The sequence below is a fragment of the Neolamprologus multifasciatus genome, chromosome 11 (genome assembly GCF_963576455.1).
Source record: "Neolamprologus multifasciatus chromosome 11, fNeoMul1.2, whole genome shotgun sequence".
Lineage (NCBI taxonomy): Eukaryota > Metazoa > Chordata > Actinopteri > Cichliformes > Cichlidae > Neolamprologus > Neolamprologus multifasciatus.
In genome coordinates, this window is record NC_140449.1 from 20,648,773 (window position 1) to 20,667,461 (window position 18,689).

Here is an 18,689-nt window from a genome sequence, read left to right on the forward strand (position 1 = left end):
GTGGAAGTTAAGAGGTTAAGGATCCAGTTATAAGCTTACATAATATTTAAAATATAACCACTGGATGCCTCCCTAATTAATGAGCTAAGAAATTACCCCCTGCGTTGCACATGTTGAAAAGCCAGACCATGTTTTCAAAAGTGATTTTATGCATTACATAAGCTGTTGTACAAATCAGGTTCTTTCATGATTTGTTCTTTGTGTAGAGATAAAACAAGAGAGTAAATGTCACAGCATTTATTATTGTTAATTGTCACTTCAGACAATGAACATCAGTTATACTCAAACACGGCGTATACATAATATTATGTTTAATCTCAAGAGTTGTACATTCCTTGTTAAATGAAGGAGAAATAAATAAAAAAGTAAAATGTTGAATAAATGTGTGATTAATCATTGTGTATTAGACCCAAATGTTCCAGTTAAAAGCATAAAATATTTGACAGACCTGGCTTAGCTGTTGTGAAGCACTCACTTTCTCATTGTACAGATTGCATATGTACAGCTGAAGTGTTTATCTCACAGAGCCATAAATCATAAACTTTGTGAATTCAAACACAATATCAGAATATTGATCCAGCGTGTTAAAAAGCCATCTGCCTTTCACTATCGTGTCCCAATTAAAGAAACAGGAGGTTATATTGTTAGACATCAGATTTATATTTTTTGTGCCATTCACAGCTTTTTGTGATGCCACTGCATTTTGTCTACTTGAGACTCACTGTAGAGCATTTCAGTCATTTCTAGATTGGTTAAAGTGTTTTTGTCTTCAGCAGCCTGGAGCATAAGCACTGAACTTAGCCTTGAGAAACTGACCTGCCTCAGCTACACTTGGATGATTTGTTCAAAATGTTAGATTGGTGTGATGGACACATTCTTCTGTGAAGCTGCATTTAAACATTTCTCTAACAGTCTGATTCAGCTCTGCTTCCTTCAGGACACACACTGGAAATTATTGATACCTTGTGTGATACCTCTTTAAAAAAAGAAACACATCTGTCTAGCAGGGGATGATCTGTTCTGTCACTACACTTTACACGCTGTCATACTGAGTCCCTTTAATGTCTTCTGACATGTACTGTGCTTGTCTTTTTACTAAATTTAGTCAGCTATTTCTATTCTGGTACAGTTTGCTTTATGGAGCTATTTTAATACATGAAGCCACTTATTACATTCAGCTGTTTCACTTTATGTACTATTCATTTATTTTCACTTTTATTGTAGTATCTAGTTAGTGAGCTCTTTATTGCAGCGCATTCAGTTTTTTACAGGTGAAATACACTAATATATCGTAAGACCTATTTGAACAGTTGGAGGTTGACAGAATTACAACAAATTGTGAATAAATAAACATCTTAGCAAGTAGTGGCCTGGCTGTGATAGAGGAGGATGTGCTGAGGAGTAAGGAGAATAGAGGATGCAAAAGGGTGCAGGTGATGGATGATGCAGCATATAAACTGGTTCAAAGGAAGGTCAAAGAATCAGGAGCGACAGGAAAGAAGCAGTGATTACCCAAGATGCCTTTTTTTTATTAATTTATTATTATTAGTTTATTATTACTGTATTTAACCAGGAAAGATCTAATGAGATTTTTTTTAAACGTATTTACAAGGGTAACCTGGATAAAAACAGCACTAAATTACACCACTCATAAAATGTTATGAATTATAAAACATCAGTGATCTCCAACATATATAAACAAAAGAAAAGTCCAACAACAAGTTCAGCAGTGTAGTCAAAAAGTCCATCAAAACATTTACATGCAAATCTTTGGATATGTAAAATGTGAAGTATTTGTTTAAACTCACTCAGAGAAACAAATCCTTCAAAGTAGCTCATTCTAGTGCTGATTTCATACATAAGGGGAGAAGTACTTGAAGCCTTTTTTCCCCAACTCAGCGCAAATCCTTGGCATCGTCACTAAGAACAGATTTTGTGAATGAATGTAGTAAGATCCCAAACTTTTCTAGATAATATAAGGTGTAAGTAATATACTATTGCATACAGTGGCTTGCAAAAGTATTCGGTCCCCTTGAACATTTCCACATTTTGTCACATTACAGCCACAAACATGAATCAATTTTATTGGAATTCCACGTGAAAGACCAACACAAAGTGGTGTACACGTGAGAAGTGGAACGAAAATCATACGTGATTCCAAACATTTTTTTTTACAAATAAATAACTGAAAAGTGGGGTGTGCGTAATTATTCAGCCCCCTGAGTCAATACTTTGTAGAACCACCTTTTGCTGCAATTACAGCTGCCAGTCTTTTGGGGTATGTCTCTACCAGCTTTGCACATCTAGAGACTGAAATCCTTGCCCATTCTTCTTTGCAAAACAGCTCCAGCTCAGTCAGATTAGATGGGCAGCAGTTTTCAGATTTTGCCACAGATCTGAAAAAGTTGCAGACTATGTTTATATGAAACGTGTGTATACTTACTGCATTTGATGTATTTTAACCATATGTAATACAGATGTTACAGAATGTATCACGTGTAATTGATTGTTGTTGATTTTGCCACCCCATTTTCCATCCTAATCTCATGAAACCCTAAATAAATTTCTCTAGATCCGCCCCTGTGTAGTGTTTGAAAGGTGCTATATAAATAGACTTGCCTTTTGTAAATATGCCAAAAAAAATGTACACGTTTACAAAAAGTGCTCTTTTTGTTCTACAAAAAGGGGAAAAAAAACACTGTAACTTCTAGGGTTGATAGTTTAGACCATGATTTAAGCAGTGACATGTGTTCTCAACATCTCAATCAGGGATTTATCAGTGAAATATTAAACAAAAGCGAACTTAGGAGTGATGAGATTTCTTAAGGGGTCCGTGTTAAGTCTGGGAATCACATTTTAGGAGACTCAAAGTTACGGTCTGATCTCTTTCTTCACTGATTTAGTTTAAAAATTGCAGACTTCTGTTTGCTCTCGACACAATTATGTGCACTACTCAAGTAACTTAACGGTCAGTCTAAAAAAAAGCGTCTCTGATGGTCGACATGGAACGCCTCCCGCGCATCCTGCTACGGTCTCGCGAATCATCGTAAGATTTCGGCTTTTTCCGGCTTCCCTCATTCAGTTAGCTAGCCAAGCTGATTAGCCTGCTACTACAAGCTAATGTTTGTATGATATTTAATGTTGTAGCCGAATCTGATTGGATGATACAGTGAGTGCAGAAAAATGGCGGACGTAGCGGGGCAAGAAATTTGTTCCCCGGTCCCTCCGTCACCTCACCCTTCTTCTCGTAACGGCTCCGGCAGCGGTAACGTTACACCGGGCACCGGCGGCAGCTGCCAGACCGCAACCACCGTTACTTCAGGCCCGCGGCTGGTTCGGATAGTGAAGTCTGACTCCGGCTATGGGTTCAACGTTCGGGGGCAAGTAAGTGAAGGAGGGCAATTACGGAGCATCAACGGAGAACTGTACGCCCCACTGCAGCATGTTAGTGCGGTCCTTCCGGGGGGTGCCGCCGACAGAGCCGGCATTTCGAAAGGGGACCGGATTCTTGAGGTGTAAGTACTGTTTTTTAGCTAATCTCCAAGCTGCTTATAACGTAAGTGATGAAAATAACCTGTTTCACTTTCCGGACGATCACGCAGTGAGCTCAAGGCAAACGTGACTTTATAGCATCATTCAGTCAAACTGGGAACACCAAGGTGCCAGTGTGTGCATGCACTGTGACACCGGTCCTGCAGAAGAGCCGTTCATCCCAATGAAAGGAGTGTCTGTGTGTGTCAGAGAGAAACGATCCGGGGATCATTAGAAATTCGCGTCACACTGAAATCTATTCCTCTCATCCACTGCATGCCAGATATTTCCAACTCACTCCTGTCCACATTCACATCATCCTAAGCAGATGCAGTGTGGGTCATTTATCAATGAAACACTTTGTTTACACGAATCATGAATGGTAAACCAGCTCACATCTTTAACATCAGCATCACTGAATTAGATGTTACTTAGCACTGAGGATTATTGCACCTGGTTGATTTGGCATTGAAGTGTTCAAGTGTGTGTTGAACTGTTGTTGTGTGGAGTAACACACAGCATCAACATCAGTACTCATGCTTCAGTGTGTCTGTGTGCATGGAATACCATGATGCAGAGAGGGAGGGATGCCTTGAGTTCAGTTCTGATTGGCTTTGTCCTCTAAAAGTCACTTTCTGATTGGCTGGCTTTTGCACACTGCTGTGTCAATGGATGGCCTGCAGTAACCTGGCAGTTTGTTGACCCCATTATTTCTGTGTGCCAGCATGTGGATGTGTGCGTGATCATTTTGTTATCATATACAAGATACCCTTCTGCTAGTATTATTAGGATGGTATATAGTGGTAATGTAAAGCTACAGTACACTTACTAAATTTACTAGCCACATAGTATCCTTCAAGACCAGAGTGTACATAATATATTAAAAAACAAAACTTTAACAGTGTGGGACAATAATGAAAACATGAATCAAAATGCAGGATCACACAATGTAAAACTACTACATAGAAAAACATGAAGTGAGCTCAGAAATCAAAGACTAAACAGGAACAGAATAAGTCAGACTCAGGTTTAGAATAACAAAGAAATCAAAACAGGAGTCAAGAAGACTAGAATAATAAAAGCCAAACAGCAACCCAAACACAAATATATGCACTACGAATCCTAACCTTGAAAAACCACACACAAAAAAAGAAAACTGGGACCATGGCAGCCTGAGGTTATATGAAGGTTGTAAGGTGGCACATTAGAAAAAACTGTCAAACTGTAATCACCACGTGGTCATCAAAAATCCTCGGTTGGCGACTTAAATGTTAGAGTTACTGTTGACTTAAATTTTTCTCTGGCCTCTGCTGTCAACAAAGCATTTCAGTTACTGGATGTCTGTTTTGAGATGCTTCTGCCTGAAATCCTGAAAGAGCTACAGTTTCTGAGTAACTCAAAACAGCCAGTCTGGCGCCAGCAGCCATGCAACATTAGTGACTTGATTTTAACCAGGTCCTCTTCGTCGTGCTTAATTAACATGTGATTGGCTGGTTCAACATTTGCTAGTTTAATACAAGTAAGTAGTAAAGTGAGTCTAAGCACTCACATTCACACTGGAGTGGCTGCATACTAGCTGCAGCATCTCGAGTATTTTTATTTATTTGCACTTTTATAAACAGCTCCTCCTCTCATAAAGGTTATATATATTGTTTAAACACTTTTCAAGGTGTCAAATGCATTTTAATTTGGCCTTTAAACTATGTGTGAGGGGTTGAACATTTATACATGGAGTACAGAACACTGCATAGTGTTAGTCACTTAATAAATCCTTAAGCTGCAGCAAAAACAAAATGAACACATACTAGTAATTTCAATTATAAAAGCAGAACTAGAAATCTGTCACATGGGAAGGGTGTCTACTGTAAAGTGTTTATCATAGTTAAAAGTGCCAGTAGTGGCGGTGCAAAGGCCTCTGTGTCAGGTCCTTATTATATCATCATAAAGCTGCAGGAAGGAAAGAGCTGCCAAAATGCTTAGTCTGCGTTTTTTCTTGTAGGACACGTTTGCGCTTTCTCCCACTCCACCTGCAAGATTGTTATATTTGTGTCCTCCATATTAGTCTTTTCTTACTTTTACCTACATAATCATCATTCCCAGCTTTGCTATGTGTGCACTGGCTCAGAATGCCTTCTTAATGTTGAGTACATGTGTGTAGCTATTTTGTTCCACTGTAGGTATAATAGAGCTTATGTTCATCGGGCTTCAACCCTCCATCTAAATGCCAGCATGGCAAACATAACAGATATGTATTCATTCAGTTGAAGCATTTCCTGCATTTCCTGTCCTGGCTTGTACCATCTCAGTGGTTGTCTTTAATATAAGTTAGTGAAACATTTGTGGGCTTCTCACAACGTGCTTGTTTAGAAAATGTGAATTAGGACACTCGAACCTTTTGCATACTATCATGCTGCCTAAAAGATGTCACCCTGTGGTGATTTGTTTTTTAAGTCAGCTAAACCCTAGAATTGGGTTTTATTTTCTGCTCAAAGCTCAAAGTGTATCTTAACAGCATATTAACACACTTTATCCTGTATTTATCACAACATGTGTTTTCACATTAGATGATCAGAGCGCATCTATGTCTACTTAATGTGAGAATTTGCCCCCAAACCACTGACTGTGTTACATTTAGGTTATGCAAATATCATTTACAGCACTGCTGGCTTCTGTAGTCTTTGGAAAATGTTCAAATGAAGTTTGGCCTGATTCCTCATTCACTGTAATATTTCCAAGCTGTTGTTTAAGTCCTGGAATGTAAAACACAGAATAATTCATTGAATCTCATTCAGGCCTCGTTCAAATACTGCCTTTATCTGCCAGCCAATGCTGGAGCTTGTTTTAAAAGTGTGAGAAATATCCAGTGGTGTCGCTGAGAGCTTTTAGATGAGGCGACATGGTTGTTTTGGAGCAAAGTTAACTATGGGTTAGGCTGCTACAGCTCTGTCATTCACTCTGTTTGACACAACTGCCAAACTGCACACACCCAGTGTCGCTCACTTTCAGCTGTGCTCATGGCATAACCAAAGGTCTCATTTCTGAAAGAGATGATGCAAAAGTTCTACAATATGCGCACCAGTATTTCTTATTTGAACCCTTTTTTTTTTTTTTTGCTGTTTCCCATTTCATTCAATATTTTTATATTGTTTAGCAGTTCAAATAATTCTTGTTATTTGTGAATCTTATAATTTCATGTGTTAAACTTCTACCCTGAGAGAGAAGAAGCAAAGTACAAGGCACTGATAAATTATGTCTGAATATAACAGCCCTGCAGTCATGAAGCACTTAGTCATTTCTCATTGGTGTTAACAGCATGCCGTCTGTGTGTTGATTCAAGTCTCTGGTAATTAAAGGCTGCTGTTTAGATTATTTGATTGCATTAATTTATAATTGCATTTTCACTATTGTATTTCCTAATTCAGTGAAAAAAACCTCTGTACTCTTTTATGCATATGAAAAATAGAAAGTTAATCTTAAGAATATTAAAAAAGAAATCTCTTTATTCAACAGCAATGGGGTGAACGTAGAAGGAGCAACACACAAGCAGGTGGTAGATCTGATCCGGGCCGGTGAGCGAGAGCTGGTGCTGGCCGTGCTGTCCGTTCCTCCCCAGGAGGCCGACTGCCTGGATCCCGGAGACGACGGGTCGGCCCAGTCCTGTTACGACTACTCCGACAAGCAGGCAGTGCCCATCTCTGTTCCCAGCTACAAACACACTGAACTCAACCATGAAAAGTTTGTGGTGGGTACACTCATGCAAAAACACTCGGATGGATAAAAATGTTTTTGTAGTTGGACGCAGCCAGTCACAACTCAAGGCTTATGCGATTGTTACATTCATGAGATATTTATATTCATGTCTGTGAGCAACCTAATGTTCTGGATATTATAAATACCATCCTGTTGACTAAAGATCACCGCCTTTTCATTTTCATTTTTCCACTTTAACTCTTCCAGGTGTATAATGTGTATATGGCAGGCAGACAGCTGTGCTCCAAGCGTTACCGGGAGTTTGTGATTCTACACCAAAACCTGAAGAGGGAGTTTGCTAACTTTACTTTCCCCAAGTTGCCTGGAAAATGGCCTTTTTCCCTTTCAGAGCAACAGCTGGACGCACGACGCAGAGGCCTGGAGGAATATCTAGAGAAAGGTGAGGAAGAGAGGAGGAGAATCAGGCTTTCTTCATAGGGCTAGCACACAAACAGTTCACTCGCTTACAGTTGCCTTCCATATTGTTTGGAACAAAGATACAGCTTTGTAGTTTTGCTTCTGAACGCCACCACAGTTGATTGTAAATCAATCAAACAACACGTGATTATTCAAGGGGTTTTCCAAAACATTTGCATGACCTCTTTAAGAATTACACACATTTTTCTAAACAAGACACCATTGTCAGAGGCCCAGACTTAATGTGACAATTGACTGCTAAGCCGTTTTATGGCCAGGTGGTGAAGTCGCAGATGTCATTGTATAATGACTTTTATTTCACTTACACACACACACAAAAAAAAACTGGATCTAATATAATGTGTGTTTCATCTGCAGTGTGCTCTGTCCGAGTCATTGGAGAAAGTGACATCATGCAAGAGTTCCTGTCTGAATCAGATGAGGTAAAAAAAATAAAAATAAACGTGTCTTTTTGCCCGTTCCCCGCCTGTGACTCACTACGCCGTGTCTGTCTTTCTGGCTGTCTTTGCTGTGACCTAGAATTATAACGGTGTGTCGGATGTGGAGTTGAGAATAGCGATGCCAGATAAAACCACACTCACTGTCAGAGTTCGCAAAAATTCAACTACAGACCAGGTCTATCAGGTAAACCCACACAAACACAGTCCTGTCCCCACTATAATCACAACATTGTTTCAGTCTCTCACTCTCATTCTGTCGCAATCTCTCGCGTTCAGGCTGTTGTTATGAAGCTAGAGATGGACAGTGTAACAGCCAGCTACTTTGCTCTGTTTGAGGTCATCAACCACACGTTTGGTGAGTAAGGACAAGTAACTCAAGCACAGGTGGCATTTTTGCTAAAGCATAGCACAAATGTTGCTGTAGTTGCTATATGTGATCACTAACAAGTGACAGAAAAGAAAATATCTGTATGCCGCCACCTTTTTTATAACCATCTAGAAGCAAATACCTTATACATGAATAATCGTGCTCATAATATGGTTTGTAAGGGCATTTATAATGATGTCACATTCGTTTGACAAAGGTTAGTGTGTTGTTTGTGCCTAATTTAAAAAATGAAATAAAACTACAGTAGTAGCATTTCTGTTTAATGCACAAAGTTCTCTATGACCTGTGTCTATTACAGCAAGGACAAATGCACCACAACATTAGCAATAACCAGTCATATTTGATGAGAATTAAAGTTTTGTGTGTATCCACTAAAGTTTCAATTTGTTTTTTCTTGCAAGGAATAAATCAGCAAATTCTATCCCCAGTGATGTGAAGAAAGCCATCCCTGTTTTATTTTAAATCAGCTGAAGAGCTGATAATTACAAGTGTATGCACTTGTGCTGTTCTTCCCCACCCCTTCCACACCCACACAACACTTTTTTCCCAAACTCTAGGAAGGAAATTGTTTAGCAGCACGAAGGAATCTTGCACAAGTAAAAAGAAGCATTTGTCCTGCAGTTCTAACATCAGTTACATTTACTTCAGTGTTTACTTTAGAATGTTGTAGTATAATGTAAAGTTACACTCCTTATGCTGTAGATGTAGATAACTCTGGCCTGATTTATTCTGTCTCAGAAGGCTCAGAAGCGTCATCTGTTTCTTGAAACGATCCTTAGCTTTGGTTTCACAGTAACATCGCTGTCTTTGGTTTTTGACCTTGCTTTGCCTTTCTTTTTTCCTTATTCGTGTTGCATTGTTTTGTATGGCTTGGTTACTGTTACAACATTGTATCACAAAGCAGAAAGTAACAAGCCTACAACCACATTAGCAGCTCTTGAAACTTCATTAATAAAACCTATTATGAAGAATTTTGTTTGTTTGTTTTTCATGCAAATTATCGTTATTTTATTAAGAACATTTCTAATGGATCGCCAGTCTTTCCCCCCCCCCCCTAGTGCTTGTATTAAATCTCATGGCCATCATTCTGGCAGTTGCTGAACAAAAGACACTTGATTTACTGCTGTACAAATGTCTGTCGAACTGACTGACACACTGACAAAGAAACTGACCTTCCTGTGCAGCTAGCCTCACAAAAAACACAGCACAGGTTATGTGACTTTATTGACATATCCAATAAAATTAAATTATATAAACTTAAATGAAACCCTATTGACTTTTGGTTCATAGATGGTATCCATCTTTGTGGAAGAAGTACAGTTAAGTCTTAGGAGGTAGGATTTGTGCTGTTAAATGTTCTACAAATTTCTTTCATGTCTTCTTTCTTCTTTAGTACGTAAGCTTGCCCCCAATGAGTTCCCCCACAAACTGTATGTACAGAACTATACCTCAGCGATCCCAGGAACCTGTCTCACCCTACGCAAGTGGCTCTTCACCACAGAAGAGGAGATTTTGCTTAATGACAACCAGCTCGCTGTCAACTATTTCTTTCACCAGGTGCGTACACACTGTGTATTTGTCTGCTCTGTTCGGTATGCTTAGTGGATTTTGTATTTAATTGTGTCTCCTGTCTGACCTCTTTGCAGGCTGTGGATGATGTGAAGAAAGGCTTCATTAAAGTTGAGCAGAAGTCTTATCAGCTACAAAAGCTGGCCGAGCAGAAGAAGATGTCCATGGTCAGCCTTTTATATACAGCACACTACTGTTTGAGAGTAACATGCACATACAGAGACACTGTATTCTCACTATATCTGAGTGTGTCGTCCACTTTGTCACACTGCTTCATTCTTTCATTCATTCATTTCACTGAGTGATATACCGCAGTGTAAAAAGGAAGTAGTCTAAGAGCGAGTGTTAGCTCTAACTGGAGCATTCTTGCCAGCAAAATGTACTCGTTGAAAGTGAATAAGTGAGTGAGCATCAGTGAATTACTGCCAATTTGAAGAGATTAAAGCTGCTCCAGCAGGTAAATAATCACATCGCGTTTCTAAATCAGTCAGGCTACAGAGAATAACTGTACTCTGCTTTATAGCCTTAAGTGTTTTTTCGCAGTTAAAAAAAGCACCCTGCATCTAAACTTCATTCAGCTGCAGAGCATCCTCTTGTTTTTCAGTTTGTGAAAAATATTTAGTTCCCATTGCCTCTTCTCCCTCTTTTTTTTCACAGTACCTGAGTTTATTGCGAACTTGCGAAGGCTACAACGAGATCATATTCCCCCACTGTTCCTGCGACTCTCGACGTAAAGGCCACGTGATCACGGCCATCAGTATTCACCACTTCAAGCTGCACGCCTGCACAGAGGAGGGGACGCTTGAGGCAAGGCCTGGTCTTTGCTGTGTGTGTGTGCGTGTGTGTGTGTCTGCCTTTTCTATACCTCTTGTGTAACAGGGTGAGTGTACTGAAGCCTTCGTGTTGTTCCAGAATCAGGTGATTGCATTTGACTGGGGGGAGATGCAGAGGTGGGACACGGATGAAGAGGGCATGGCCTTCTGCTTTGAATATGCACGAGGAGAGAAGAAGCCACGCTGGGTCAAGATATTTACTCCTTATGTATGGATCACACACAGATCACTGCATACATATTATGTTTATTTGTTAATACTGCTACAAATGAAATAATTTTAAAGAACTCTAAAAGAAAAAGTTCAGGATGAGGAGAGTTACTGCTGTATTAAGAAGGAACAGATCATGGTAAATGGTAAATAAAGTCTCTGCAGATATTTTATTGAGTAGATTGACACCACTTGTATGCCTTTACAGTAAACAAGCAGCCAGTAAATTATTATTTTTTTAAAAAAGTAGTGGTAGTAGTGAGCCTAGTTCACTTAACACATTACATCATAGCAAACCTCCCTGTTTGTATGGATAAAATCAGCCAGATACACCTGCTAATTAACCAAAAAAAATGTTGTTTGTTTGAAAAGACAGAAGCCCATATTTAATTGGAAATAGTACAAAAACATACCTGGTGATGGCACCGAGAAGTTGTATCGAATCTTGAAAAATCATCATTTTAAATTTAAGTCCTTTAAAAAAAAGTTAGTACAGGTGCTTGTTTACTACTGTGTTACATCACATCTTCTTTCACCAGCTCTTAAAGCCTTTGGGAACCAGTTACTGTTGCTTTATAAAGTGTGTTTATGCTGAGATAAGTTAACCAGTTGGTGGATGTAAGTTAAACTATATTTACAGGAAAGTACAAGAAGGTGGTATCAAAGTTCTTATCAAACTCCTTGTAAAGAAAAAAAAGAGACTTAGCGCTCTCATTTCTACTACTCTTTTAGAGCAGCGATGTTAGGCTCATTTTATATGGTGGGTGACATGCAATCACTTTGATCTCAAGTGGGCCGAGTCAGTAAAAATACAGGATAGATGTGTAAAATTAGAGAAAAGGGTATAATGGTTCACTGCACAGACTGTCCTGTAATTATAAAATATAATGGTTTTGTTAGTTTACTGCTGACTAATTAATAGTTGAAAAACAGGACCGTTTATGTCATTTAATTATTTATCTGTTAATTACTTTAATTTAACATGAAAGCTAATGGGGGTGGGCAGTTTGTATCAATAGGAAAAGCTGTAAAACTTATTAAATACAGTTAAAAACTTCAAATCTATGCACTCCTTCAAATTTTCTAAAGCTGTTCAGTGAGTCAGATTCTAGTCTTCGCTGGGCCCATTCTGACCCTTGGGCCTTATGTTTGACACCACTGTTTTAGAGAGAACCGTATAAACGCCAGTCTAAATCTGTGCTTCTCTTTGTCATTGTTTAGTTTAACTACATGCATGAGTGCTTTGAGAGAGTCTTCTGTGAGCTGAAATGGAGGAAGGAGGTAATGCCCTTCTGCTTCTTTACATAATAATCTGCTCTAATACAAGCCATTTACTTCTGTCCTGTACTTACGGCAATAATGCATCTGTGCCTTCAGGTGGAAGAGGAGGCTACAGACAAGGACAATAAGAACTGCAGTAAAGATGGTATGTGTGGCAAGGTAAGGCTTTGCCTGCCTCTGTCCAGTTTGATGCCAGTGATAATCCTTTTACTTTTTTGTTTTGGTGTTTTATTCAGTTTCTTATCCTTATGTGTCTAAGCTTGTGGTTTTTACCCCTGGTTTCTGTTTCTGTAACAGAATATTTTCCAGCTGCTGAGGCACAGAAGGGATGGGGGCACCTAGGAAGGGAGATCGTTACCTCGTAACTACATCGCCATCACCACCTCAGCTCAGTTTTGGCCCTGACCTTCCCCCCCCATACCCACCAGAAATCAGCTGTTAACTACTCGGACGTCATTTAAACTCCATCAACTTCAACATGAGAAGCTCCTCCTTACATGCAAACCAACAAGCATCTGCTGATGAACACGTTGAATGAACAGACGCATAAAAAAAAAACAACTAAAGACTTGTGTACCAGAACTCTCAAATCCAGCACATCACGACCATGCATTAAGCAGAGCTCCGTTGAAAAGAAACGAGCTGCCTACAGAATCAAAGTGACGAATTCATGCGAGCCTTCCTCTTATTGGCAGGGACTTGAAGTGGAATGTGACGTGCAAACGATTGGGGTTTTGAACCTCCTTTTAAGAAGTCCTACTTGAAAAAGAGAGCTGAAAAGATTGGTGGACAAAGAAAGGAAAGTAAAAGTTGTTAGCTGCCCTCAGAAAGGGGACCACAAGATCACATTAATCACTGATTCGGAGGGGTGACCACAGGAAGACATTTAGCTTCTCAGTTTATGGATTAGAGCCTCAGTGTCCTGCGTCTCCATGCGTGTTATTAATATATGCAGAAAACCCCATCAGCTAAGAGAGAAGGGGCAAACCAGACTCGAGCCCTGATAAAGTAAGTTACAGCTGAATCACGTCACATACATTAATTTCCGTGTGTTGCAAATTGCATTTGCATTAATAATGTGACAAACGAGAGAAGGGATGAAGAACGCAGATTTTCTTTATAGGCTGTTTGTTTTTTTCATATTTGGGTGCATATAAATGCTTAGACATATGTTGCACTTTATCCAGCAGTATTATTGACCTCCAAATGTGCATAGTATAATGTAAAAGGGCAATAGATGGAATTATAATGGAATAAGTACAGGTATACGTTTATCACTGACTACGGTGGAGTTATATACTGTGTGAGTGTGCAGAATTGTGCATTCAACTCTTAGGTATTTATAATCTTTTTAATGAACACGCCATGCAAAATGTTTAAGGCCATCGTGGAGCAGCGGTGATGCGGAGCTCCGCTCAGACACGTAACATCGTGCTTTATACCCAGAAGAGGCAGCAGGGGTCCTTGTCCTCCTGCCGGCTCTTGAGCATGCAGTTATTACTTTTTTTTCTGAGAGCTCCCACCGGATTTATAACGGGCCTGTAATTCAAATGGCCTTTCTATGCAGCACTATTTATCTGTGTAGCTGGTGCTTTGCTGTTGAATCACTTATTCTCTGCAGAATCGGGTTAAACAGGATGACAGTCTCCGAACAAAAAAGCGATGGCTTTATCCTTCGACGATTTGACAAAATAAGGATTACAGTGCACAGCCCGTAAAGATGTCCTACCAGCCGATGATTCAAAAAGGTAAAGCTCAACGCTTTAATGCCATCTCTAAATGAGCCCAGTTCAAGTTCCAATTAAGAAGATGTAATCAAAACAATTATGCAGTGAGCTAGAACCTAATTATTTGATGGTGCAATACAGAGCCTGACAAATAAACAAAAATTACAATTCATTGCATCATTAAAACCTGGCGCTGCGATGGCTGGAATTAAACATTTATTATTGCTTAGTGCAATTTTGTGATCTTGCATCCTTATTAATGAAATCTTAATTTGTTGCACTTTTTTCATTTTGAAAGTTACCAATGAGTCGGATAAATATTACATGGTTGTTTCTACACCAATTGCTTTTACAAGGTGAGAGAAGAGTGGCATGTTCAGTTATTATTATCTTAATAGAAGTATTTTTAAAAATCAATATATTGAAAGCTGAGATTTGTTCTTAGGTTTAAATTAAAGCTTCTTCTGAGTCAACAGCAATTTTATAAAACAATCACGTTATAGGTTGTAGAAACAGAATATGATGCCACTGGCTTAATAGCATTAATATTAAAGATATCTACAAGACAGTAGGGAGCTTTAAATTTACATCAGTGAGTCTACCTGAGAGTCCTCGTTATCATGATAGCGCTGTTCACGGAAGCATTTTGGGGTGATTAATGAGCTTCAGCACACCTTTGTGAGGGTAGAAAGGAGGTTTAATTGAATGTGTTGAGCCTTGAATTGAGAGATTGAATGTGCAGTCCTAAAGGCTGAACACATTTCCCCAGGATTCGTGTCTGCTTACTGAACCATGTCTGACACAGTCGATTGTCTGGCATCGCCTGATCTGCCCACTTTCAAGCCCGTGGGCTCACCCATCCACCCATTTCCCCTACACACACACATGCACACACTTTCTCATGCTGACTGAAGTTAGATGTCACGTACAGTTAGATTCGATTTTAAATTCAGCTGATGAGCGTCACACTAAGAAGGGGATGGAGAATGACAACCTACAGAGCCTTTGACATGTCGAAATGTAAAATTTAAGCAAGTGTTTGGTTACATCGCTTACTGTAATAAATTGTAACATATTCTTTTAAATAAACCGATTTATTGATGCAAAGTTGGTTCTTGTTTATTTGCAACTAACGTTGTGTGTTTGGAGCTGAGTCAAGGAGTGCGGAAATTACAAAGTAACAGACAATCCCCACAGTGGGCACAGCCAGATTTCTCCTATAAAGTTGATTTTACACCTGTACCCGTGTCTTTATTCCACTCTTCCTCTTTTCCTCTTCTCTCCTCACCGGCTTCCTCTTCTTTCCCCAACTCCAGCATCTTATAATGAGATCTGGGAGACAATTACCCAATAGGCAGCGAGATAGCCGTTACATATCGACCTGCATCAAGTGTCTGCACCCAGTAATTAATAGGTATTGATTGCTGCTGGTGAGGTGGTGACTGAAAATTATCTTGGAATGGGTGAATTTTGAAAAGCTAAAATCTTTGGCCTGAAAATCTGTCCTGAGAGGCCTGATGGAAGTATTCAGACCTGAGTGCTGATTAGTTTCTGAGAAAGACACTTCACAAAAGAATTAAGCTTTATTCTAATAGTAGATCCACTGCTGATGGGAGTGTAAACTCATTTTCAGCTTCTGTGCATTTATTGCATGTGAAATTAGTTGTCATTTTGATATAAAAACATAAAAAGACCCAAGCGCTTCTCTCTTCATCTTCCCTCCAAGGAATTGCGTCTCCCTGCTTGCAACATACCACAAACGTGTTGTGAAGCTTCTTTTGATTGCTTGAAAATGCTTTTTGCACAGCTGGAGCAGTGCCAAGTGTTGTTCTCTGTTGTAGGGAGCTTTTTAACGGCCTCCAGCATGAAAGATTACAGGCTGGCCTAAAATAAAAAGGTGAGCTGTTTCTGAAGGTTTGATCACCTTTTGTAAAATATTCACCAGCAGGCCTGAAAAACGTACTTTTAATGGGTAAGCACTTGTATCTCACAACCCTGATACATCCCACCCACATAATATGATGGCTCTGATGACTGGTGACATATAATGGAAAGAGTCACTTAGGTATTTAGCTAAATTGCTTAGTTTCAGTGCTAATCTAAGTTCAGTTTTTTTAAGTCCAAATTTCAGTGAACGAAATGATGTCTTAAAATTGGAGGATGATACGGCTGGTAGTATTTCAGAATCTGCAGATCTAGTGAAATTTTCACACACAACCAACTCTAGGGTTTACAGGGAATGGTCTGAAAAAGAGAAAATATCCAGTGAAAATGCCTTGTTGATACCAGAGCTCAGAGGAAAAGAGCCAGACTGCTTTGAGCTGATAGGAAGGCAACAGTAACTAAAATAACCACTTGTTGCAACCAAGGTGTTCAGAAGAGCATCTCTGAGGGCACCACATGAAGTAGATGAGCTACAGCAGCACTCATTTGGATTTTAGGGTCAGAATTTGGTGTAAATACCATGAAATTGTGAATCCATCCTACTTTGTATCCACAGTCCTGGGTGCTGCCTGTGGTGTAATGATGTGTAAGGATATTTTATGACCATCTTCTCATGGCTGCTTCCAGCCAGTTCACACACAATGTCACAAAGCTCAAATCATCTCATGTTTGTTGAACATGACAATGAGTTCACTGTTTCCACAGTCACCAGATCTCAATCTAATAGAGCACCTTTCTGATGTGTTGGAACAGGTGATTCACATCATGCATGTGCAGCTGACAAATCTGCAGCAACTGTGTGATGCTGTCACATCGATATGGACCAAAGTCTCTGAGGAGTGTTTCCAGCACCTTGTTAATTCTATGCCGCTAAGAATTAATGCAGCTCTGAAGGTAAAAGAGGTCCAACCCAGTAAAGGCAAGGTGTACGTAATGAAGTGGCCACTAAATGTACATTCTGAATTATAGATAAATTTTGATATATAAAATTCGACACTTTAGAGTTAAAATATTAATAGATGAGTGTTGTTACAGTGGCTGAGTCTGTGCGTGTGTGTGTGTGTGTGTGTGTGTGTGTGTGTGTGTGTGTGCATATTGCATATTCTCGCTGCACTGGTGGGTTTCTTCAGTTTACATCTAAGTAAGAAGGAGTGAGCTTCTGTGGAAAACCTATTATGGGCTGGCAACCTGACAGCTCCTGCTTGTCATGCTGACTGTGGCAAAAGCTGATTGGCAAGTGAGTGAACTATAAAAACAAGTTTCAGCTTATTTGATTTCAGCAGCTTTTTCACATTTTGATCAATTAAACCTCATTAAAATACAAGACAAAATGGTATTTCAGTGATTACGCCATCCTTTTAGATTGTCTCTCTGCCTTATTTTTCCCACATAAGCAAAAAAATTGCAAAGCGAGAGCACTGCACAAGCAGCCGTAAGTGAACAGTTTGTGTGGAAGCGATCTGAAGCAACAGAAAGAGACAGCTTCAGGACCATGAGTGGTTACTGCATTAGGTCTGCAGCAGAGCCCTTACTTTACCACTCGATGTGTGCGTGGGTTTGTGTTTGCGCTGCTCTTGGTATCTGTGGATGTGTGTGTGTGTGTGTGTGTGTGCGCACGCAGGTACGCGCGACAGCTGCAGCCACAGATTGCAGTGGCCCCTTGATAGACACGACGCGTCTCCTGCATCCCGCTGCATTGTGCTCGTCTGTTTGGATGACTCAGTGTGCATCTCCTCCCAATAAACAGATCTGCATGAGCTGTCGACACAAAGCAGGTGGAGGAAAGAGCCAGTGAAGGAGGAGAGTATCTCAGATTTATTACCTGCGCTGTAGTGCATCTCTCAGCAGCCCAGTTTTACAGACAAAAGGAGTTTAGTAGGCCGTTGAAATACACAGAGATTTCTCCAATAGTGAACTAGCCTACAGCACATAGAGGACAAGTCAAATTAATAGCCTCGGGGTAAAGGTGCGAGTCCGGCTGTGCCAAGACACCAATTTGCCAAATTCAATCCTCATAATGTGCTTGCATTATTTCCCAGTCAATCATTTTAAACGAGAATTTTTGCCAAGATCATCACATAAATCCCAGTGAGGACATCCTCTTCCAGTTCTGAATAAACATCAAGTCACCCATAAATGCTAGACACAGTACAGTTCAGCAGCAGTATAGAGGAGAGGGAGGAGGAGGGAACGTTTGTTCTTCACGTTCTTCCCTCCCCTGTCTCATTAACGAGCAATCAGTTAAAAAACTTTATTGGTCTCTTGCCGCTTTCTCAGCACATTTTTTTTGCTCCCTCCTCTGTTTCTCTCAACCAAGTCATGAGACCACCTTGTTCTATTCGTCGTCTCTTTCATTCTGCATCCTTTCTGTCGATATCTCTCTGCAAAGCCCTCCCTTCCTGCGACGCCCTCTCTTTTTTCCTTTTGCCCTCTCTATTGCTGTGCTTCATTACCTCTATCTTCCCTTTTCCTCTTTGGCTGTTCCCCTTCTCCTTCACTCCCCCTGTCCTCTGTTCCTATGTCGCTTTGAAAACTTGGACTGGGAGGAGACGAACGAGCGAAAAGACTGAAAATTTGA

The 18,689-nt window shown here is 39.9% G+C and overlaps 1 protein-coding gene across 2 annotated transcripts; it reads left to right on the plus strand.

Annotated features, from left to right (window-relative positions):
• Positions 1-3,000: 3,000 nt before the first annotated feature.
• On the plus strand, positions 3,001-17,707 carry snx27b (sorting nexin 27b). 2 transcript variants are annotated; one of them, XM_085177539.1, is made up of 13 exons: positions 3,001-3,515; positions 7,042-7,273; positions 7,489-7,681; positions 8,077-8,141; positions 8,239-8,343; positions 8,436-8,514; positions 9,941-10,104; positions 10,194-10,283; positions 10,774-10,923; positions 11,029-11,157; positions 12,381-12,440; positions 12,537-12,599; positions 12,738-17,707. In XM_085177539.1, the coding sequence occupies exons 1-13, from the start codon at positions 3,184-3,186 to the stop codon at positions 12,780-12,782; spliced, it is 1,707 nt and encodes a 568-aa protein (XP_085033665.1). In that variant the 5' UTR covers positions 3,001-3,183; the 3' UTR covers positions 12,783-17,707. The 2 variants fall into 2 exon arrangements, with proteins under 2 accessions (XP_085033665.1, XP_085033664.1); XM_085177538.1 differs by having other exon boundaries at positions 3,002-3,515; positions 12,537-12,585.
• Positions 17,708-18,689: the final 982 nt, after the last annotated feature.

Bases quoted from the DNA above. Each gene is read 5' to 3' on its own strand.
- snx27b (XM_085177538.1), top strand. From the start codon at position 3,184: ATGGCGGACGTAGCGGGGCAAGAAATTTGTTCCCCGGTCCCTCCGTCA. The intron at 8,344-8,435 runs GTAAACCCACAC...TCTCGCGTTCAG, and splicing joins CTACAGACCAGGTCTATCAG to GCTGTTGTTATGAAGCTAGA. The intron at 10,284-10,773 runs GTCAGCCTTTTA...TTTTTTTCACAG, and splicing joins AGCAGAAGAAGATGTCCATG to TACCTGAGTTTATTGCGAAC.